This window comes from Marmota flaviventris, chromosome X, assembly GCF_047511675.1.
Source record: "Marmota flaviventris isolate mMarFla1 chromosome X, mMarFla1.hap1, whole genome shotgun sequence".
Lineage (NCBI taxonomy): Eukaryota > Metazoa > Chordata > Mammalia > Rodentia > Sciuridae > Marmota > Marmota flaviventris.
Window position 1 is genome coordinate 72,917,561 of NC_092518.1, and position 23,806 is coordinate 72,941,366.

General features: G+C 41.0%; 1 protein-coding gene across 1 annotated transcript; it reads left to right on the forward strand.

Moving 5' to 3' along the window:
* The first annotated feature begins 14,444 nt into the window (after window positions 1-14,444).
* Gprasp1 (G protein-coupled receptor associated sorting protein 1) lies at window positions 14,445-19,313 on the forward strand. Its single transcript, XM_027934436.2, has one exon. It carries the CDS (start codon window positions 14,711-14,713, stop codon window positions 18,917-18,919), a length of 4,209 nt encoding a protein of 1,402 aa, XP_027790237.2. The 5' UTR covers window positions 14,445-14,710; the 3' UTR covers window positions 18,920-19,313.
* The last annotated feature ends 4,493 nt before the right edge of the window (window positions 19,314-23,806 follow it).

Consider the following 23,806-nt stretch of genomic DNA (forward strand, 5'->3'; position numbering starts at 1 on the left):
GGAGTGTTTCCTTTATGTTTTCTTCTAGCTGTTATAATGTTTCTGGTCTAATTCCCAGGTGAATTCATTTTGAGGTGAGAATTTAGTTTTATTCTTCTACATATGGATATCCAGTTTTCCCAGCACCATTTATTAAAAAGGCTGTCTTTTGGGCTAGGTTTTTAGTTCAGTGGTAGAGTACTTATCTAGCACATGTGAGGTACTGGGTTTGATCCTTGGCAACACATAAAACCAAACAAATAAAATAAAGCTTAAATTCTTTTTTAAAAGGCTGTCTTTCCTCTAACATATGCTTTTTGTGCCTTTATGAAGGATCATCAGACTATATCTGTTTGGGTTTGTCTCTGTGTCTTCTGTCCTATTCCATTGGTCTATGTGTCTGTTTTTGTTCCAATACCAAGGTGTTTTTGTTAAAATAGCTGTGTTTGTAACTTAAAATTGTGTATTGTGATGCCTCTCCTATTGCTCTTTTTGCTTAGAATTATTTTGGCTATATGGGATTTGTATTCTTCCATGTGAATTTTAGGACTGTTTTTCTAGTTCTTTGAAGAATGTAATTGATATCTTGATTGGGATTGCATTGAATCTGTAGATCACTTTTGGTAATAGGGCCATTTTAACTATTAATTCTGTTTTTCTATAAACATGGGACGTTTTCCCATCTTCTAGTGTCTTTAATTTCTTTCTCCAGTGATTCCCCAATTTCTTTTTCAGTGAATTCATTAATGGCATATAGAAAAGAGATTGTTTTTATATTGCTTTTGTATCCTGCTACTTTGCTGGCTTTGTTTATCAATTCTAGAAGTCTTATAGTAGAGATTTTTGGATTTTGAGGGGGATGGGTACTGGAGATGGAAGCCAGGGGCACTTTACTACCAGGTACATCCCCACTTCTTTTTATTTTTGAGACAGCATCTCAGTAAATCTATGAGGTTCTCACTAAGTTGCTGAGTCCAACCTCAAACTTGTGATCCTCCTGCCTCATCCTTCGAAGTTGCTGGGATTACAGGTATGCACCACTACCCTTGGTGTTTTTTTTTTTTTAATTTTTTAAAGTATTGTGTTCAACTACAATTTTTAATATTTTTTTTAGGTGTAGATGTGCACAACACAGTGCCTTTATTTTTATGTGGTGCTGAGTATCGAACCCGGGTCCCGCCCATGCTAGACGAGTGCTCTACCACTGAGCCACAATCCTAGCCCCCTTCTCCTTGGTGGTTTTTGAATCTTCTAAGTAGCATCATATCATCTGCAAACAGTAAAACTTTGACTTCTTCCTTTCCTATTCACATTTCTTTTATTTTTTTCTCTTGCCTAATTCTTTTGACTAACATTTCACTCCTACATTGATTAGGAGTGGTGAGTGGACATCTTTGTGTTGTTCCTTGTTTTGGAGGGTATGTTTTCAGTTTTTCCCCAATCAGTAGGATATTGCCTTTGGGTGTGTTGTATATAGGCTTTATGATAGTGAGGGTATGTTCCTTCTATCCATAGTTTCTTCAGTGATTTTATCATGAATGGTTGATGAATTTTGTTGAAGGCTTTTTATGCCTCTGATGACATGACCATTTGATTTTTGTCCTTAATTCTATTTAAGTTGTGGATTATATTTTTTGATTTGTACATATTGGAACATCCTTGGATCCCTGGAATGAAACCAATTTGATCATGATGTACAATATTCTTAATGTGTTGAGTATGATTTACTAATATTTTATGAAGGATTTTTGCATCTAAGTTCATCAAGGATATTGGTCTGTAGTTTTTTTTTCCCTTCATGTTTCTTTATCTGGTTTTGGTGTAAAGGTGACACTGGCTTCACAGAATGAATTTGGAAGTGTTTAAAAGTGGTAAATACTGTTTCAGATGGGATAGCCAGAGAACTTCTCTCTAAGCACATAACAGAATAGTACGAGGGAGCAAATTATGAACCTTTGTGATGGAGAAATATTCTAGCTTTGGAAACGGCAAGTGAAGACGTCCTAGGGTAGGACTTGCTGTTCAAGAAACAGCAAGGAGGTCTGTGTGGCTGAAATGGAGAAAGCAAAGTGGAGATGAGCATAGCTGATTGTAGAGTAATAGCCAGAGGCCACATCATATAAGATACTGTAGGGCATGGAAGAGATTTAATTTATTCTCTTTCTTATAGAAAGCCAGTAGAGGGGTTTGACAAAGGGAGCAGTGTTACGTGATATATATTTTTAAAGGGTGATCCTGGCTACTGTTTAGAAAATGGACTCTAGAGAAATAGCAATGGAATTGGGATGATTAAATTTTGGAAATCATGGTATTATGCAGCTTTGGAGTATATTTTGGATGTAGAGCAAATGGATGTTGTGGATGGATTGCATATAAAGTAAGAAATAGAGGAGTCAATGATAATTCTAATGCTGGGCATTTCCCTTTGTATAATCCAGTGAATGAAGAAGTTACTTACTGAGATTGGTGAGGACTGAGAGAGACAGGTTTTAGAAGTACAGGAACTCAGTTCAGGATATTTTGAGTTTGGGGTGCTTTTTAGACATTTGTATATAGATGGAAAGTAGATAGTTGGATATATGTCTGGAATTTTTGAGAGAGGTCTAAATTAGATAGAAATTTGGGGATCATCAAGATATAGACGGTGTTTAAAGCCATAAGAATAGATGAGATAACTAAGGAATATAGATATTGTGGGTAGTAAAGAAGGAACAAGTCCAAAGACTGAGATTTGGAGCATTTCAGTGTTGAAATACAAGAGATAAGAATAAATTAGCAAAAAACAAAAACAAAGAAAGCTAAGAGAGTGTAATCAAGTATAACCAGTAAGGCAGGAGAAAAACCAGGAGAGTATAGTGTCTTGTAAGCTAGGTCAAGAAGATATTTCAAAGAAGGATTGATCAACTCTGTCTAAAAATTCTGATAGGTAAGGTAATCCGATATCCTTAGATAGGATATTATACATACATGGAGTATAACTTATTTAGTTAGGATCCTGTTCTTGTGATTGTACATGATGTGGAATGTCACAGGTTTTGTGTTTAGATATGAACATAGACAAGTTATATCTGATTCATTCTGTCTTTCCTGTTCCCATTCCCCTACCTCCTTCATTTCCCTTTGTATAATCCAGTGAACTTCTCTTTTTCCCTCTCCTTCCCTTATTATGTGTTAGCATCCACATACCAGAGAAAACATTCAGCCTTTGGATTTTTTTTTTTTTTTTGAGATTGGCTTATTTCACTTAGCATGATAGTCTCCAGCTCCATTCATTTACCAGCAAATGCCACAATTTCATTTTTTTAAATTTTATTTTTAATTGATTTTAAAAAAAATAAATGACAGTGGAATGCATTATAATTCTTATTACACATATACAGCACAATTTTTCATATCTCTGGTTATATATAAAGTATGTCGACACCAATTCATTTCTTCATACATGTACTTTGGATAATGATGTCCATCACATTCTACCATCCTTGTTAATCCCCTGCCCCCACTCTTTCCCTCCCACCCCTCTTCCCTATATAGAATACATCTATTCCTCCCATGCTCCCCCTCCCTACCCCACCATGAGTTAGCCTCCTTATATCAGAGAAAACATTCGGCATTTGTTTTTTGGGGATTGGCTAACTTCACTTAGCATTATCTTCTCCAATGCTATCCATTTACCTGCAGATGCCATCATTTTATTTTCTTTTATTGCTGAGTAAAATTCCATTGTGTATATATGCCACATTTTTTTTATCCATTCATCCACTGAAGGGCATCTAGGCTGGCTCCACAGTTTAGCTATTGTGAATTGTGCTGCTATAAACATTGATGTGGCTGTGTCCCTGTAGTATGCTGATTTTAAGTCCTTTGGGTATAGACTGAGGAGAGGGACATCTGGGTCAAATGGTGGTTCCATTCCCAGATTTCCAAGGAATCTCCATACTGCTTTCCATATTGGCTGCACCAATTTGCAGTCCCACCAGCAATGCATGAGTGTACCTTTACCCCCACATCCTTGCCAACACTTATTGTTGTTTGTCTTCATAATAGCTACCATTCTGACTGGAGTGAGATGATATCTTAGAGTAGTTTTGATTTGCATTTCTCTCATTGCTAGAGATGATGAACATTTTTTCATATATTTGTTTATTGATTTTATATCCTCTTCTGAGAAGTGTCTGTTCAGGTCTTTGGCCCATTTGTTGATTGGGTTATTTATTTATTTTTGGTGCTTAGCTTTTTGAGTTCTTTATATACCCTAGAGATTAGTGCTCTATCCGATGTGTGAGGGGTAAAAATTTGCTTCCAGGATGTAGGTTCTCTGTTCACCTCACAGATTGTTTCTTTTGCTGAGAAGAAACATTTTTAGTTTGATTTCATCTCATTTATTGATTATTGGTTTTAATTATGTGCTATAGGAGTCTTATTAAGGAAGTTGGGGCCTAATCCCACATGATGAAGATTAGGGCCTACTTTTTCCTCTGTTATATGCCGGGTCTCTGGTTTAATTCCTAGGTCCTTGATCCACTTTGAGTTGAGTTTTGTGCATGGTGAGAGAGAGGGGTTTAATTTCATATTGTGGATTTCATAATATGGATTTCCAGTTTTCTTCTTTAAGGCTGAGTAATATTCCATTGTGTGTATATATACCATATTTTCTTTGTCAATTCATCTGTTCCACAGTTTAGCTATTGTGAATTGAGCTGCTATAAACATTGATGTGGCTGTATCACTGTAGTATGCTGATTTTAAAGGCTTTATGTATAAACCAAGGAGTGGGATAACTGGATCAAATGGTGGTTCCATTCCAGGATTTCTGAGGTATCTCCATACTGCTTTCTATAGTGGTTGCCCCAGTTCATAGTTCCATCTGCAGTGTATGAGTGAACTTTTTCCTCATATCCTTATCAACATTTATTGTTACTTGTATTCTTGGTAATTACGATTCTGACTGAAGTAAGATAGAATCTCAGTATAGTTTTAATTTGCATTTCTGAAATGCAAATTAGAAAAGAGCAATCATGAAATTTATTTGGAAAAATAGATATTGAACTTTTTCCATATATTTTTGGTTCATAGAAATGGAAAAAGTAGTCATGAAAATCCATTTGGAAAAATAAGAGGCCCAGAATAGACAAAGCAATCCTTAGTGAGAAAAGTGATACAGGAGGCATCACAATACCAGACATTAAATTATACTACAGAGCTATAGTAACAAAATGGCATGGCATTGGCACCAAAACAGACATGAAGACAGTGGAACATAATAGAAGACACAGAGACAAAATCACATAAATACCATTATCTCAAATTAGACAAAGGCTCCATAAACATACATTGGAGAAAAGATATCCTCTTCAACAAATGGTGCTGGGAAAACTAGAAATCCACATGGAGTAGAATGAAATTGCACTCCTATCTGTAATCCCTTTCAAAACTCAACTCAGAGTGGATCAAGGACCTAGGCATTAGACCAGAGACTCTGTACCTACTAGAAAAAAAAGTAGGCCCAACTCCCCATCATGTCAGCTTAGGAACTTTCTCAACAAGACTTCTAAAGTATAAGAAGTAAAATCAACAATCAATAAATGGGATGGTATCAAGCTAAAAAGCTTCTTTTCAGCAAAGGAAATAATAAAGGACATGAAGAGAGAGCCTACAGAGTTGGGAGAAAATCTTTGCCACCTGCAAGTTAGAGCATTAATCTCTAGGATATACCAAGAACTCAAAAAATTTAACACCAAAAAAACAAATAACCCAGTCGATAGTGGGCAAAGGAACTGAACAGGCACTTTACAGAAGAAGAAATATGAATGGCCAAGAAGTGCTCTTTTCTGCATTTTATGCTAAGAGTATATTTATTTCTAGAAGACACTGCTGGACTCTCTTCAAAATAGGTGTACAATTTTGCATTTTCATCAGTAATAAGTGAGAGTTCCTGTTACTCCACATCCTTGTCAGCATTTGATGTTGTCATATTTAGCATTTTGGCCAAATAGTTTGTCACTGTTTAGATAAGAGGTGTCCCCGAAATCTCCTGTGTTAATGAGGGAAGCAAAACTATCAGATTATGAGAGCTGTTAACTTATCAGTGAATTAATCCATTTGATGCATTGATAATTTGAATGGACTAACTGTCTGGTAACTGTACGCAGTTAGGGCATGGCTGGAGGAAGTGGGCCATAGCGGGGCATACCTTGGGGATTATATATTTTGTACCAGGATCATCGTGTATTTCCTCTAGTTCCTGGCTACCATGAGATGAGCAGCTTTCCTCCACTATGCCTTTCTGCCATGAAGCTCTGCCTCATCTCAGGCTTAGGGCAACGAAGTTGGCCAACCATGGACCAAAACTCTGTGCTCAATAAACTTTTTCTCCTCTATATTGTTTTGTTTAGGTATTTTGGTCACAGTGATGAAAACTGATCTAACCCGTAGATATATAATGGTATCTCATCATTGTTTTGAGTTGCATTTCACTTGTGATATATGATGCAGAGCATCTTTTCATATACTTATTTGCTACCTGTTTATCTTCTTTAGTGACGTGTCTTTTAAGGTCTCGGATTCATTTTTTAGTCATGTTGTTATTGTTGAGATTCAAGGGCTCTTTGTATATTATAGATAGCAGTTCTTTATCAAATATGTCCTTCAAAAGTATTTTTCTCCTAGTTTATGGCTTATGTTCTAATTATCTTGACAGTGTCTTTCACACATCAGAGGTTTTTAATTTTAATGAGATCCAGCTAATCAACAATTTCTTTTATGGACATTCCTTTGGTATTTATTTAGAATATCGTTGCTATACCTAAGGTCATCTAGATTTTCTTTTATGTTTTCATCTAGGAATTACACTTATGCATTATATATTTAGGTCTGTGATTCTTCTTGAGTTAGTTTTTAATAAACGTATAAAATTTGATTCTAGATTAATTTTGTACATGTTGCCTCCCATCTATTTATACATAATTTCTATTATGTTGTATTTGCACCTTTATCAATGATCAATTCATTTTATTTGTATGAGTCTATTTCTGCACTCTGTTCTCTTGTGTTCATCTATTTCTCTACTCTTTTTCTACTATCATAATATCTTTTTTAAAATACTTTTTTAGTTATACATGGACACAATATCTTTATTTTTGTTTATTTATTTTCATGTGCTGCTGTGGATCAAACCTAGTGCCTTACATGTGTGAGGCAAGCGCTCTGACACTAAGCCACAACACCAGCCCTAATACCATAATATCTTGATTACTGTAGTTTATACTACATCCTGCAGTCATGCAGTGTCCATACCCCAGCTTTGTTGCTCTTCTTCAATATTGTGTGGGCTATTCTGGGTTCTTTGCTTGTCCATATAATCTTTAGAATCAATTTATTGATATTTATAAAATACTTTGCTGGGATTTTGATTGGGATTACATTGAATTTATAGAATAGGTTGGAAGAACAGTCACATTTACACTATTGAAACTTCCTATCTGTGCACATAGAATATTTTTACATTTATTTAGCTCTTCTTTTACTTTTTTAATCAGTGTTTTATAATTTTCTTAATATAGTTCTTGTTCATATTTTGTTAGGTTTACCTAAGTATTTCAATTTTAAGTGCTAATCTGAATGTTATTTTTTAAATTATAAATTTCACATTTTCCTTGATGGTATTTAGGAAAGTAATTTATTTTTTATGTTGACTTTTGTATCCTGCAACCTTGCTATAATCACTTAACTTTTGCCCATTTCAGATTTCCTATATAGATAGATAGATAGATGATCATGTTTTCTGCAAGCAAAATTTTATTTTTTCTTTTCCAATCAATATACTTTTTATTTTATTGATTTATTTCATTAGCTAGGACTTCCAGTGCAGTGTTAAAAAGCAGTAGTGAGAGGGAATATCCTTGACATGTTTCATATCTTAATGGGAAAGATTTTAGTTTTTCACCATTAAATATGATGTTAGTTGTAGGGTTTTTTAATGTCCTTAAGCAAGTTGATGATGTTTCCTGGTACTATTGTTTTTTGTGACAGCTTTATCCTTTTGTATGTGGATGTACCATTGTTTCTGCATCACATGTAGTAAAAGGACAGGATTTTCAATAAATGGTAATTGTATGCACTCAATGGGATGTGAATGGAAATGATATTAGCATTATCTGACCAAGAATTTTAAGGAGGTAGACCATGTCTCCCCTCCTTGGTCCAGTGTTGCTGGCTGGATGCAGGCTATGATGAGGTTCTGTTATGAAAAGTTAGGAAGTGATGGATTTGGTAATAAATAACACCAACAAACCAGGCATGGTGGCACATGTCTGTAATCCCAGTTGCTTGGGAGCCTAAGGCAGGAGAATTGCAAGTTCAAGGCCAGACTTAGCAACTTAGTGAAGTCCTAAGCAACTTAAAGAGACCCTGCCTCAAAATAAAAAGTAAAAAGGGGTGGGGATGTATCTCAGTGTTAAAAGTGCCCCTGGGTTAAAAACCCAGTCCCAAGGGAAAAAAAAAAGTAATGTTGATTTCTTATTATTATTTTCAAATTTTGAAAGTAATTTGACATTCCACTAATTTCAAATCTTTTCTAGCATTGTGGAAATCCAGAGTTCTTCTCCCTGCAAAGCTCCTCTGCCCAGCTCCTATAGTTCTAAAAATCCTCAACAAATATTTCTGATGTATGGATTTTTACTGGTTTTCCCATGATTTTTCCAATTGCTGATGCCATTGTAAGCTTTATTGCCAGAGATTTAAGCCCCTCTAAGTGTTTCATCTTGTGTTCCCCACCAACACTTATACACAGACTCATATTATCAGAGCTGAGCAGTAGTCATAACTTTAAAGTCATTTTGCAGGAGGACAATGTCCTCTCTTTAAGTTACTCTTTATTATTGGCATGTGCACACTGGAGTGTTACAGAGTTTATTTGGAAACAGTTCTTTCTGTGATTACTTATAAATCAGCCTTTACTATGACAGATTTGCACAACAGGCTTGTGTTGGAAATGGCAAAAATAGGATTTCTAATTCCAGTGCTGTCATTACAATAGCTATACTTCCATAATGAATATGCACTGTTCATGGGCTAAGGTCATTATGCCAAACTCTTTTCCTCAGGATGAATTCTCTTGACGTACATCTCTTGATAGGATGTGAACATATTTTACATTAAGGCCTCTCCACCAGTTACGAAAGTGTAACCTGTCTCAAGTAGTAGATACAGGCTAAGATATTTCCCAGAGCATTTCCAGCCTGCACTAAAAGTAGATATGGATGAGGACCCTTTTCACCAGTTAGTTCACAAGACCCACTCCAGCTCAGGTGGTCCTGACTACAGGGGATGTTAATTCTTGTGTACAGTGTGTTAGATTTCCATTACTATAATAAAATAAATGAGATAATCAACTTACAAAGAGAATAGATTTATTTTGTCTTGCAATTTTGGAGGTTTCAGGCCATGATCAATTGGCCCCGTTACTTTTGGGCCTGTAGTAAGGCAGCACATCTTGATGAAGAATGTATGGCAAGAAAAACTGCTCACCTCATAGCCACATAGCAAAAATAAGGAAGGGGAAGAAAGACATGGATCTTTGGGACACATTCAGGATATAAACTAAAACATACAGCTCCTGAAATTCAGGTGGATGAGAAGGGATACATTCCCAAAAAACATAGGGTTTGGCTCAAACTAGGCTAGAAAAGAGATCCCAGAAGGAAAATTTGTCAGAGGCACAATGACAGTCAGTAGAGAGGCTAGTTAAGCCAAATGAACCAAAACAGGTCTATGAGCATGGTGATTGAAAGAGACAAAATGTCATCATATGAACTGTACAGAAAAGGGATATGCTAGCAAGCAAATTCATGAGTAGACATGGGAGGAGGAGTGACAGTAGGGGGAGAATATTGGATAAAGTATGGTAAATGACCACAGCTGCCTCTGAATCCCAGGATTAATGCTTGTGGGTTGTTTCTGGAATTTAGAGTTCAGGGGCAAGTCAGTGTTACACAGATGCTAGAGGAGGCACTAGGGAGTAGAATGATGGCAATTGCAGTCTGTTGGATGATAGTCCACTTTTGGAAGAAGTAAATAGTGCTTAGTTATCAGGATATAGGTAAGCATATTTAATCTTTTATTTGCCCTCTCAGATATAATAATCTGATCAATGCAAATAAAGTACTAAAACACATAAAATGTTTAAATGGGGGCTTTTCTCAGTTCAATCAATATTAACCAAAGACCATGTTTTCTAAATGGAAGTGACAGCAAATTATCCAACAAATATTTCAGAGTCTCATACAGGTAAACCTGTCGGCTTTTGGTAGAACTGCTCCTCTCTCAGTAAACACTTTGGTATACAGATACTAGTACCTCCAAAATTATGACAGAAGTATAATGTGGGTATAATTGTAGACAAACTTATGAAACAGAATGAAGGGAACTGGATGTCATAGTGGTGAGAGCTGAGACAAAAAATAAATACTCCCAGCACTGAAGGAAAGTAAAGACAGATAAGGGGAGTGGACTGCTTTAAGATTGTAAATATTTTTGTTTCCTACCACTGCTATAACAAATTACTACAAACTGGGTACCTTAAAATGACACAAATTTATTATCATTTGGTCATGGATGTCGTAAATCCAAATAAGATCTCATTACACTAAAACCAAGCTGTAGTAAGAGCTAATTTCCATGTGCAGTTTCTAGGGGAGAATCTATTTGTCTTTTCCAGCTTCTGGAGAGAGCCTGCATTCCTAGGCTCCTGGCTGCCTTCCATCTTGCAAGCCACCAGTGTCCTCTCTAGTCTTTCTCATGCTGCTTGCCTTGGACACTGACTCTTCTGCCTCCCCCTGCCCCATGTAAAAAGCCATTGGACTACTTTTGCCAGGATAATCCAGCACAATTTTATAAATTCAACCAATTAGCCAACTTAATTCCATCTGGTAACATAATATGTTTACATGTTCTGTAGAATAAGGTGTAGGCATCTTTCCAGAGCCATTATTCTCTCAAACACAAAGAGGAGGCATTTCAATCAGTTTTAACTTGGACAGCCATAACAGCACCACATATATGCTTAACCCCCTTGCTCTGTCCAGTAGTGCAAGAAGGGAAAAGAGAGGCTCAGGAATAGAGGAAGCATGTGGGAGTAAAAGAGGATTCAGAAACAGCTGGGTTTGTCATGAGGAAATGATAGCGCAGTGGGTCCCTCCCCTGAGAATGACTGCTCAATCTAGGTAGGTGGTTATGGGCAAGATCCAAGCTAGTTGGAATCACCACATTTCTACAGTGCCAAATATCATAAAGGTTTGGACATGTCTGGCAAGCGAAGACATCAAACAGAACAGTGTGCAGGGATCCAGGTCAGGTTCTACCTGGTGCCTGACACTTTGCAGTGGGACACCAGGGGGAGGAGTGTATGGCCCCCTGAGGGTCCTGGCAGAGCAAGGACCTGCCTTGGACAGCTGTGGGGACAACCCAAGCCAGGTCCAAACGAATTCCCATTTGGAGTGAAATACTACTAGTGTAGCATAAAGAATGTTGACATAGAGCAGCAATAGGTGTCTTAGGGCAAAGGGTGTAGGTCAACCTTCCTTTGAAAGGGACGCAGTGGTAAGGTCTTTAAAGGGAGCCCCCACCTCAGTTCCATAAGCAACAGGAGTGCCTTCCTCCCTTTCATGGCTCCAAGAAGCTGTGAAGGAAAAACATGGAGGAAGAGCCATCCTAGAGGCCCGTAGTCAGTCTGTAGTGAAGTCACCTGTCCTTCCCCCCCAAACCCACAGTCTGCAGTCGTGACACCCCCTCCCATTAGTGTCTAGGAAGGAGGGGGAGTCGAAGGAGGGGGGCAGGCACTGCGCAGTCTGGGGTGCAGGCACACCAAAGAGAGTTTTGGTATCCATCCGCTGCTCCCGCCCGCGCAGCGCTTCCCGACCTCCAGATACCGCAGCCCCCAGCCGCCCGCCCTCCCGCCAGTCCCACCAGGAGTAGGTGCGCGGGAGACTGGGTGGTGGTCTGCACGCTAGGGTGTGCGGGGTCTTACTGAGGCTGCTGGTGCTAAGCCGCCCCTCAGACCCGGGCTCACGCTGGCCCCGCCCACCTCTTGGTCGGAACTACGGTGGGCCTGGGAGGGGGCGTCGAGCCCATTCGCGCCATATCCCTCCGCCCCCCTTCCCGACACCCTGGAGGCGAGCGGTTCTTGCCGCATCCTGCGCAGCCCCTGCCCAGTTTGATGCAGAGGCGTGGGGGCGGGACGCCGCTTAGCAATTCTGCTTGCACAGAATGCGGTGGGAGTCCCAGTGAGGAGCTGCCAGAGGACAGGACAGAGGAGGAGAGGACGGGAGAGGAGGGGGATCCCGATGTCCTGGGCTCTGAGCCTGTGAAGGCAAGTGGGGCGCGCAGGGGGCGTGGGGTGGTCTTCCACTATGGCCGGCTGACAGCTTGCCCCCCGCCTCCAGACATTGGCATCCTGGCGAGGAGACAGCGAGCTGGCGGGAGCTGCTCCCTGAGAGGGGTGTGTGGAGCTTGGGGACCCCTGGTGAGGAAGCGGCGGTGACAGGTTGGGGCAGGGGGCAGGGTGACCATAGAGCCTCCAGCAGAGCTTCCAGAGGCCAACTGCACCATCTGCTTTTCTGCCTACATTCTTGGCGCCCGTGCTGCCCTCGACAGTGTTTTTGCCCGGTGAGAGCCCTGGGGGAGGCTGTGAGGGAGAAGTGGTGGCGCTGGAGGTGAGGATGCCTCAGCAGCGGCGGCGGCGGCGGCGGCGGGGGGTGGGTGGGCAGGGGGAATGGGGCTTCCTGGAGGCCACAGTGGGTGGGAATAGGAGCAGGGACTGGTGTCCAAGCTCTGTCCAGCCCAGCTGGCATAGCGGGAGGTGGTTCGCCTTTGCCACTCCAGCCGATTCCGGAAAGGGGCCTGTTGGACCCCGCGTCCCAGGTGCTGTCCCTTCCCACAGGCTCCTGCTTGATGTCAAAATCTCCCGTGTGTGCGGTAGGTCTGGTGTGTTCTGACAGGCCAGAGTGCGCATCTGTAGAGGCGAGGCTTGAGGAAAAAGAGGAGCAGGAAAATGGCCTGGATTTCTGGAGGTGTGTGCGGATGGGGGGTGGGCACTGGGCACTGAGTGGACACCTGAATGGGAGTGGGGCGACTGTGACCAGACCTGGCCAGGCATTTAGTAGCACCTCGTCATCTCCTAACAGGTGTCCAGGCACTTCCCCTACCTTCTCCCTCCCTCTCCCAAATCGGGGTCCTGAAAAGATGGACTTTGCCTGGGTGGGAGTACTGGGTGGAGGGGTGAGGGAGTCGTAAGTAGCACTTACTCCATCACCTGCTTTCTAGAATGTGCGGTGCCCTTCCCCCATTTTATGCTGCGCAGGGCAAGGGGAAATGGCGCACCTAGTGGTGAGTCCTCAGAATTGGAGAAGGGAGTATTGGGAAGAGGATGACGTCAAGAGAAGGTGGTGTTACCTCTGGAGCCCTGCAACAGGGCCTAAATAAAACAAGAGTATTCTACCAGCAGGACCCTAAATGTGGAAAGACAGTTAATTTGGAGACTCCTATCCTTGGTGTTGGTCTGTCCACCAAGCTCAGCTGCTGCCCTTTGTTTTTTGTTTTTTTTTTTTCCTGACTCTCCTAACTTTTCATCTGTTTGTTCATAGGCCTGCTTTAAGGCTGTTCAATTCTGCAAGAAAGGAAAAGAGGAGGAGGAGGAGACTGGCTCAAATCTCTGGAGGTTGGTGAGAGGGTGGGGTGGGAGGCAGCTACTGAGGAAGAGCATGGCAGGTGGCTTTGGGCTTTGCTCCAAGTGGGTGCAGGACTGTGTTTACTTCTCTCTGCTAGACTTGCACACTGCCACAGCATCCTTTGTTTCTTCTGGCCAGAGATATTAGGAATGTTGAGGTAGGTGTAGGTTGGGCCCTGATGGATGATCCAAGAGCTGGGACCAGGAGACAGGGAACTTTAGACAGATAGGACCCTTAAACTGAAAGAGAGCTATTTGTTTTGGGCCAGGGTATGTGTCTATCTGTTGAGCATTCAGACTCCATTCTCTCCTGTATGTTTGTCTGTAGGACCCCCTGCAGTCGGCTGTGGGGCATAACACCATTTGAGCAAAGAAAGGAGAGGGAAATTGCACCACATCAGTGAAGGTTGGTATGGGCGTGGGTTCACTTTTGGGTGGGGTAGTGGAGACCAGCCACTACTGGTGGGGTCCAGGAGTGATTAGGATCTGGTGAGAGGCTCTTCTGCCTCTCTATGGATAACACACTTTCCCATCTCACCCATACTTATTTTGCAGCAGGCAAGAGAAACATTTTCTTATACCTGAGCTGTCCCATTTAGTATTCAACACTAGTCTCTCTGTGTAAGTCTCTGCATGAGGTGATACAGTTGGATGAGACTCAATCCCCCATTTCGTTCTCTCTCCCTAGATCCACCTCCAGTGGCAGCTCTGGTGGTGCTGGAGTTGCTGCTGACCACCACCCTCAACAGGTCCGCACCCACCCAGGAACCATCCATCCTCCCCCAGCTTGGTTGTGCCTCCTCTCCACTGTGTCTATATTATTGACTGAGACTTTGCTTGGGTCAGAACCTGTTTGACTGCTAGATTGGCAATTTACTTTAATTTTTGTTCCAGTGTTATAGCCTAAATTGCTGAAAGATCTTAGTGTGAAGATACCATTCTTTGACAGATCTGTGCCTAAGGCTGAGACTTGGATAGTATATAACTGTACTTTGTCTAACTTTTACCATGACTGGGGCAGAGATTGAGCCTGGTACCCAGGCAATGCCTGAAAAGAAGTCTGGGGAAGATGTTTTAGGCATGGCTGAGATAGAGAATGAAGTCCCTTTGGTGGTCCGACCCAAGATTAGGATACCTGCCCAGATAATGACTGGAGCAAGGCCAAAAACAAAGACCAAGCTCATGCCTGGAGCAAGGTCCAAAATGGAATCCAGTACAGCAGTTGGGCTACATACTAAGGGTAAAACTAAGGTAAACCTTGGGTCAAGATTCAAGGATGATGTTAAAGCCTGGACCCAGAAACCATTTGGGGCTGAACCCATGTCAAAGACAGATGGAATGTCCCAAAACAATGCCAAAGACTCCCCACTTGTCAGTACTGATTCTGGGTTGGTTACTAAAACTAAGTGCCTGTCTGTGGGTAGAGAACTGGTTAATATGGACATTGACAACTTTCCTAGAAAGAAGACTCATTCTCAAGTGGGATTCCAATCTTCATTTGGGTTAGAAGAGGTAACCAATGTTGGGTCCTGGTGCTCTCCAGGTCCTATATCCAAACAAGAGGCCTCTCAGAATTCCAATTTTAAATGGGTAGACAGATCTGTGAATTCCTGGTTCTGTAGTGGAGATGAAGTCAATACAAAATTTCATCCTAGGAACAGGATGAAAGCCAGTACCAGGTCCAGGCACATGGCCAAACAAGAGGTAGATATCATGTCTAGGCGCAAAAACAAGCAGGAGTTTTATATTGTGTCTAGTTCTGGTTCTGAGGATGAGTCTGTTAAGACATCCTGGTTCTGGGACAAAGAAAAGACTAATTCCTGGTACAGGTCCAAGTCCAGGGAGGAGGCCAATGCCAGGTCCTGGTTCAGGTCTAAGAAAGAATTCTATGTTGAATCCAGTTCTGGGTCTGATTGTGAAAATAATATGAAGTCCTTGTTCTGGGCTGGAGAAGAGGCCAAATCCAGGTCCAAACACAGAGCTAGGAATGAGGCCAGTAAGAGGGTCAGGCACAATGCTAGGCGAGAACCTAGCATCAACGTCATGTCTGCATCTTTAGATGTAATAAAAAAAGAGTCTTGGTTCTGGAATGAAGAAAAGGATAATTCATTTTTAAGGTCCAAAATCAAGAAAGAGTCCAGGGCCAGAGCACTGGCAAAGGGAGAAGCCAAAACCAAGGCCAGAGCCAGGGCCAAGCGAGAAGCCATGTCAGAGGAGGAGGTCTTCATTGGAACCTGGTTTTGGGATACAGATGAGCCCAGCATGATGGATGGGGCCAGTGTCAAATCCAGTCCACAAGTGGAGGATGAGTCTATTTTTGGGACTTGGTTCTGGACTAATGAAGAGACCAATGTGGAGACTGAGGCTAGCTGTAAATCCAGACCTAGGGTTGAGGAGGAGCCTGCTGGTAATTCCTATTTTGAGGCTGGGGAAAAAAAGACCAGTATGGAAATTGAGGCAGAGGCCATCTCTGAATCTGTACTAGCAGCTAATGATGAAGAGGCCATTGTTGGTTCCTGGTTTTGGGCTAGTGAAGAAGCTAAACTGGAACCTGAGGAAGAGACAATTTTTGGGCCTTGGTTCTGGGGTATTGATGAGCCCAGGGTGGAATCTGGTGTTGGCATGAGCTCTGAGTCCAGGCCAAGGTCTGGGGAAGAAGTCATTGATCCCTGGTTCTGGGCTGGAGAAGTCAACATAGAAGCTGGGGTTGGAGAAGAGACCAGGTCAGAATCAGAAGAAGAGGCAGTATTTGTGTCCTGGTTTTGGTCTGAAAACCAGACCCATATGGATTCTGGGGCTGAAGCTAGTTGTGATATCATGCCAGGGACTGCAGAGGAGGAAGAAGAGGATGAGCCTATATTTGGTTCCTGGTTCTGGGCTGGAATAGATGCTTGTGTGGAGGCTGAAGTCAACAGCAAGTCTATGCTGGAGGATGAGGATGAGGCCGTTATATCATCTTGGTTTGGGGCCAGAGAAGAGGCCAGTGTGAAGTATGGAGCTGGTGGCAGATACAAGTTTATGGCAGAAGCAGAGGATACTGATAATAGGTCTTGCTTCTGGGCAGAAGAAGAACCCTGTGTGTATCCTTCCAACAGAGGAAGTTGGAAGTCTAGACCTGAGGAGGAGGAGGACACTGTTGATTCATGGTTCTTGTCTAGAAAATATTCAAGACCAGAAGCCACTGTAGGGTCCTGGTTGTGGGCTGCAGGAGAGGGCAGTATAGATCATGAGACTGGAGAAGAGGCCAAGTTACCAACTGAAGAGGAGACCACGATCAAGTCCTGGTTCTGGAAAGAAGAAGAAGCCATTATAGATGTTACCGACAGAAAGGAGTTCAGTTCAGTAGCTGAGGAGGAAGATATTATTGGTTCTTGGTTCTGGGCTGGGGAAGAGCATAGGCTTGAGGCACCAGCTGAGGCAGGAGAAGAGAACAGGCTAGCACTTGAGGATGAACCTATGGTTGGTTCCTGGTTTGGGGCCAAGGAAGAGGCCATTAGAGCAGCTGAATTTTGCGGCAAATACGGTTCCAACACTAATGAAGAGGAAGTCGTTGTTGGGTCCTGGTTCTGGGAAGAGGCCAGTTTGGAGGCAGTGGAGACAGGGGACATCCTGTTACAGGAGTCCAAGCCTGAGACTAAGGAGGAGGAAATCAGTGTTGGGTCCTGTTTCTGGACTGAAGAAGCCATTGTAGAGGCTGGGTCTCAGGCAGTAGAAGAAATGAGTTCAAAGATCGAAGAGGAGACCATTTTTGGGTCCTGGTTCTGGGCTGGAAAAGAATTCAATAGAGAATCAGGAATATGCTATGTGCCTAAGCCAGAGGATGATGAAGAGATGATTGTTGAGTCTTGGTTCTGGTCTGGAGACAAGGCCATTAAGGAAACTGGAACTGTGGCCTCCTGTGAGTTCATGCCAGAAAATGAGGAAGGGGCACTTTTTGGGTCTTGTCTTGAATCTAAAGAGGAAGTGAATAATAGTACTAGCAATGAAACCAACTACGAGTCCGGGACATTAGCTGATGAAGATGAGGACATAGTGGGGTCCTGGTTCTGGGCAGGAGATGAGGCCCATTTTGAATCAAATCCAACCCCTGTGTTCAGGGCCATTTGCAAGCCTAGGTATTCCATTGAGCAGGAACCTGATCCTTCACGCAGACCCCAGACCTGGGAAGAGGTCACTGTTCAGTTCAAGCCTGGTCCATGGTCTAGGATTGGCTTTTCATCCTTAAGCCCCTCTAGATTTCCAAAAGAAGCAGCATCTCTATTCTTTGAAATGTTTGGGGGAAAGCCAAAGCATGTGGAACTTAGCCCAGAAGGGGAAGAGCAGGAATCTTTACATCAGCCTGAACCTGAATTCCCATTTCAGTATGATCCCTCCTACCGGTCTGTGCGGGAAATTCGAGAGCATCTTAGGGCCAGGGAGAGTGCAGAGCCTGAGAATTGGTCCTGCAGCTGTATACAGTGTGAGCTTAGAATTGGTTCTGAAGAGTTTGAAGAACTTCTTTTATTAATGGACAAAATTCGAGATCCTTTTATTCATGAAATATCTAAAATTGCAATGGGTATGAGAAGTGCTTCTCAATTTACCCGTGATTTCATTCGGGATTCAGGCATTGTCTCACTTATTGAAACCTTACTCAATTATCCATCCTCCCGAGTTAGGACAAGGTTTTTGGAAAACATGATTCGCATGGCTCCGCCTTATCCAAATCTAAACATGATTCAGACGTATGTATGTCAAGTGTGCGAGGAAACTCTTTCTTATGGTATAGATTCCCTTGAGCAGCTGTCTGGATTAAGGATGATTGAACATCTCACTATTACTACTGACTATCATGAACTGGTTGCCAATTATATGCCTGGGTTTCTATGCTTACTAGCTACAGGCAATACTGCAACAAGGTTTCATATTTTGAAAATACTACTGAATTTGTCTGAAAATCTTGTCATGACAAAAGACCTACTTAGTGCTGGAGCAATGTCAGAATTTATGGGTATCTTTAACAGGGAAGAGACAAATGACAATATTCAAATTGTTCTTGAAATGTTTGAGAATATCAGTAACAATATCAAGAAAGATGCAGTGTTTGCTGATGATGATATCAATCTTGATCCACTTATTTCTGCATTCCACGAAGCTGAGAAATTTGCTAAAGAATTACAAAGGAAAATAAACCATCAAAATGACCCTGAAGCTGATCAAGAAAAATCATATGAATAATCGCTTGCCTCTGATTGTCCTTATGTTCCTGAATTATGATCCTTGGGTAATGTTTTCCTTTTCACAGTTGGTTCTGTGTTGCAGTGTACATCTTTAACTTTACCCAACCCTGTGTGTAATCTGGATCATTTTTCTCATGCCAAATGAATATTAGAACTGAAAACACATGTGTTGATATTTGTCTTGTTGAGATTGTGATATTTAGTATTTGAGCTTATAATGAACTGAGCCATCATAAATAAGCTACTCTTCTGATCGTTGTTCTAATATATAGATATCTATTAGAGTCTTGTTTGTGTTTCAATAAAGTTCTGTGTAAAAGTTAGCAGAAATCATCCTTTCACTTGAACTTAAAATAGAGATGAAAAGATGACACATTACTATCCATGTACAGGTAATTAATGTATGAATGATATGCTCATTGTAAAAGCTTTTTCTCAGCTTGAATCCCAAAGGCTTGCTTCAGAGAAAAGAAGCCACTTAAGTTGGACCCTAAAGTGTAGCAAAGAGGTTGGTGACATGAGGAAAAACATAGAGTTAGAAAAATTTCCTGTGGAAGTGAGGTATCTATCTGCCTGGATTGGGTGGGAGGAGTATATTGAGGAATATAGAGGATGAGATAAATTTTAAAGAGCTGAGAAGTTGGATTTTTCTCGTCAAAGAACATCTTTTTCTTCAGTGCTATCTAAGGGTAAAATATAGACAGGAAAGCACACAGATTTAATTCAGTCAGGAAGATGATTCAGTCATGATGGCGCCAATGGCGAATGTTAAGGCAATATCATACAGCTATTAAAAGTGATGATGTAGCCTGATGCGGTGGTGCACAACCTATAATCCCAGTGACTGGGGAGGCTGAGGCAGGGGGGTTGCAAGTTTGAGGCCAGCCTCAGCAATTTAGCAAGACTCTGCCTCAAAATATAGAAGGACTGGGGATGTAGCTCAGTGGTAAAGCATCCCTGGGTTCAGTTCTCAGTACCAAAACAAAAAAAAAAGTTATGATGTATATAGACTTTTAAATGAACTAAGAGAAAACCTGATACTTTTCATAATTTGTAGAAGAGGTGTGTTATACTTGGAAAGAGTGATCTCATTTAAAAAATAGACATAAATGGACTAAATTTAGGCAAGATTTTATTATTTGATAATGGAAAATTCTACAATGATTCCAGACATATCAAAGGAATAGAAAAGAATGAGAGACTACAATTTCAGAACTGGCTTGCCAAATAAAAATACAAAATTATCAAAAGGGAATAAATTATAAAGTTATCAGTTTCTTAGCTTATTCCACAATGATTTTTACATTCAAAATCAAGAAGTTTGTAACATGTTCAGACAGCAACAAGAATCAGTGATAAATTTGATTGGAGAGAAGGTCCAAGGATGAGGAGAGTTATACAAAATGTTTTCTTTCATGAAAAGAACTAGACAGTAAGCCTGTTAGTTTTTCTCAGGGCACAAGATGCTTTTTCCACCTGACTATAGTATATGAAGGTTAATAGAAGTAGCACAAAGTGCCAGTTTAGCATCCCTTTGCAAATCACAAATATTAACAGAAGTCATCCTGGTGGTGGAAATTGGAGTATGAATGCTTCACCAATCACAAGTTTTCAAAACAGGTTGGTCATGGTTGCACACACCTGTGATCCCAGCAACTTGCGAGACAGGAGGACTGCAAGTTCCAAGCCAGCCTCAGTAACTTAGTGAGACCCTAAGCAATTTAGTGAGTCTTCCTCTCACCTACTTCCCATATATGTGTGTGTATGTGTGTATGATTTTTCAAAAGAGATTGTGTGTATGTGTGAGAGAGACAGGGGAAGAGAAGGGAGTGCTTTCATTTGTTGCCCAAACAACACAAAACACTAAAATTCAGTCCATCTCCCAAATCCTCCTGCAATACTTCTCACTGGCTGAATGCTGCTACAGAGGAAAGGCCCAAGCCTAGAGCCAGAAGCTGGTTCCTAATCCACCCTTCCTTCTAGTTCTCTATCTTTTCCAGGGTTAGGAGCTTTCTACCAAATAGCTCAACCCCAGAGTCAGAAGATTCTGATGTTCAAGCTGCAGGGCTGCTGCAGCTGAGCTCACTGAGTGGTCATGTGAGGCAGATAGTAGGTCATGTGACCAGGCTGCTGCTTGAGCAGGCAGACAGGCATGTTTACTTGCATGAAGAAGGGACATAACATTTTCAATTGAGACAGGTGGGACAACTGGTGGAATGTTTGGGTGGATAGGCAGATGTCTGCATGTTGCATTAGTTTGAAAATTTAGTTTCTTATGCAACCAGAAACAATCCCTTAACCAACTACAAGCATCTTAGTCAGGTCTGTCTTTTGTCCAGGAGCTCAAGAAGCGGGGAGTCATCCTGCAGGAAGCATTCATGCAGAGAAGCCGCAGTTGCTATTGGAGGAGGTGGGTGCAAGGCCAGGGAATGGCATCCTTGGGAGGTGGTGACTGAGACTAGATTCCAGTCTTTGAAATGCCTCCAGCCCTCCCACTTCTTCCTACCTCTGAACACCCTCTTCCTCTACCTCAAGCTCCCCACTCAACATTGCATGACTGTGTTTCTATGTATGAATGGGGGAGTTATGAATGGAACCCAGAGAGAAGAAACAGTGACGTGACAATTCATGAAGAGCCAGCTCAAAACTGGGAGAGGGAGTACAATAAGAGTGAACACATCTGCCTTTTGCTGCAGAGTTCCAGCTTGCTGGAGGTGCAAGAGAAGAATCAACCTCAATCTGCACCAGGGTGGGAGGGGCAGACAGCCTCAAGGGAAGCCTCAACTTATATACTTTGGGTTCTCCACATAGATTTCTTTCTTTCTTTTAATGTTGTGCTGGGGATCAAACCCAGGGCTTTGTGCATGTGAGGCAAGCACTCTACCAACTGGGCTATATCCCCAGCCCTCTCCACATAGATTTCTCATTGGGGTACTGCAAGGTTCTCACTCCCCAAGATGATTTCTGGACAGCAGCATCCCAGGAGTCTTCCTTAGATGCCAAGTTCTAAAAAGGCCCAGTCCCACCATACCATCAACAGCTCTCTCAACTGATGACACAAGGTTACTGCTTCATTAGATGCTCCCTGTCCCTAAAGCCCTGGGTCTCAGAAGAGAGTCTTTCTGGAAACCACCTATAGAAACTACTTTGTGGCCAGGAATGATGGTGCATGGCTATAATCCTAGCAGCTCAGGAGGCTGAGAAAAGAGGATGACAAGTTCAAGGTCAGCCTCAGCAACTTAGCCAGACCCTGTCTCAAAATTTAAAAAAAAAATCAAAGGGAGCCTCAGTAGTTAAGAACTCCTGAGTTAAATTCCTAGTACAAAAAAGAAAGAAAAGGGAAAAAAACTACTTTGTGAATTGTCTCACAGATTTCCCTCTGTAGACCTTTTGCTGTCTTCCTTGCTTTTGTTTTATTGCCAATGCTTTAGACTTACTGATTTGCACTTATTTTGGTGGCATCCTCTTGTTGGTGCTGATCTTTTTTGTCATACCTCAGCTCTACGAGACAGCCACAAGTGCAAGAGAAGAATCAACTTAGCAAAACCTGTCTCAAAATAAAAATGCCAAAGTCCTTTAGAAAAATAGACTTACAAAAAATAAATTCTTCCAGGGCTGGGGTTGTGGCTCAGTGGTAGAGCGCTTGCCTACCATGCATGAGGCACTGGGTTCAAACCTTACTACCATATAAAAATAAAATATAGTGTCCAACTAAAAAAAATAAATATTTAAAAATAAATAAATAAATAAATAAATTCTTCCAATATCATGAAGCTCTCTATATTTTTTGTGCATTTTATGGTTTTGAAGTTTTAAGTTTATTATTTTTTTTCTGTTTTCTATTTCATTGATTTCTGCTCTTCTATGTATTTATTTTCTTCTGTTTACTTGGTTACTGAATTATTCTGTGAGACCTTTCTTCTTTTCTAAGATAGGCATTTTAGTACTGTAAATTTCCCTTTATTATTGTTTTAGCTACATCCTCAAATTTTGCTGTGTTGTGTTTTCATTTATCTTTAATTGAAATCACTCCCACATTTCTCTTTTGGTTTCTCCTTTGATCTAAGAGTTATTTAGAAGTAAGCTATGTAGTTCCCATGTATTGGGATTTTTTTCTGATTATTGATTTCCTATTTAGTTCCATTGTGATCAGATAACATGCTTTATATGACTTGAATCCTTTAAATTAATTGAGACTTAACTTATAGCCCAGAATATGGTTTATCTTAGTAAATATTTCACGTATACTTGAAGAGAACATGCATTCTTCTGTTGTCGATTGTTCTACAATTATCAATTATGTTCAGTTGGTTCCTAATGTTTTTATGTCTTCTATTATATATCTTTATGTATTTTGGCTCAACTTGTTTTAGAAAGAAAAGTGCAGAAATCTCTGACTATAATTGTGGATATGTCTATCTACAGTTGTGAATATACCTTTCTCATTGGAGTTGTATCAGAATATTTTGTTACTGCTTTTTAATATACCTCATTCAAATTACCATATTTTTCATTCTTCATCATGAATGAAATTGGTATAAAATTTTGTGGTTTTATACTGTAGTTTTTCATCTATTTTTGTTATGTTAGCTTCATTAATTGATTTTGGGTAGCTTTTGTTACGTTTCTAGTGTAAAGAATGGTTTTGATAAGAGAAGTTGACTATATCTTTTTTTTTTTTTTTTTTTTTTTTTTTTTTTTTTGTGGTGCTGGAGATTGAACCCAGGGCTTTGTGCATGTGAGGCAAACACTCTACCAACTGAGCTATATCCCCAGCCCGAGAAGTTGTCTATATCTTAAAGATACCCTTGAATTTATCTCTAAAACATTTTGTACATGATGGCTTTTAGAATAACTCCTACATTACATAACCCTTTACAAATAA

Excerpts from the sequence above, each read along its gene's own strand:
- Gprasp1 (XM_027934436.2), top strand. The coding sequence starts at position 14,711 with ATGACTGGGGCAGAGATTGAGCCTGGTACCCAGGCAATGCCTGAAAAG.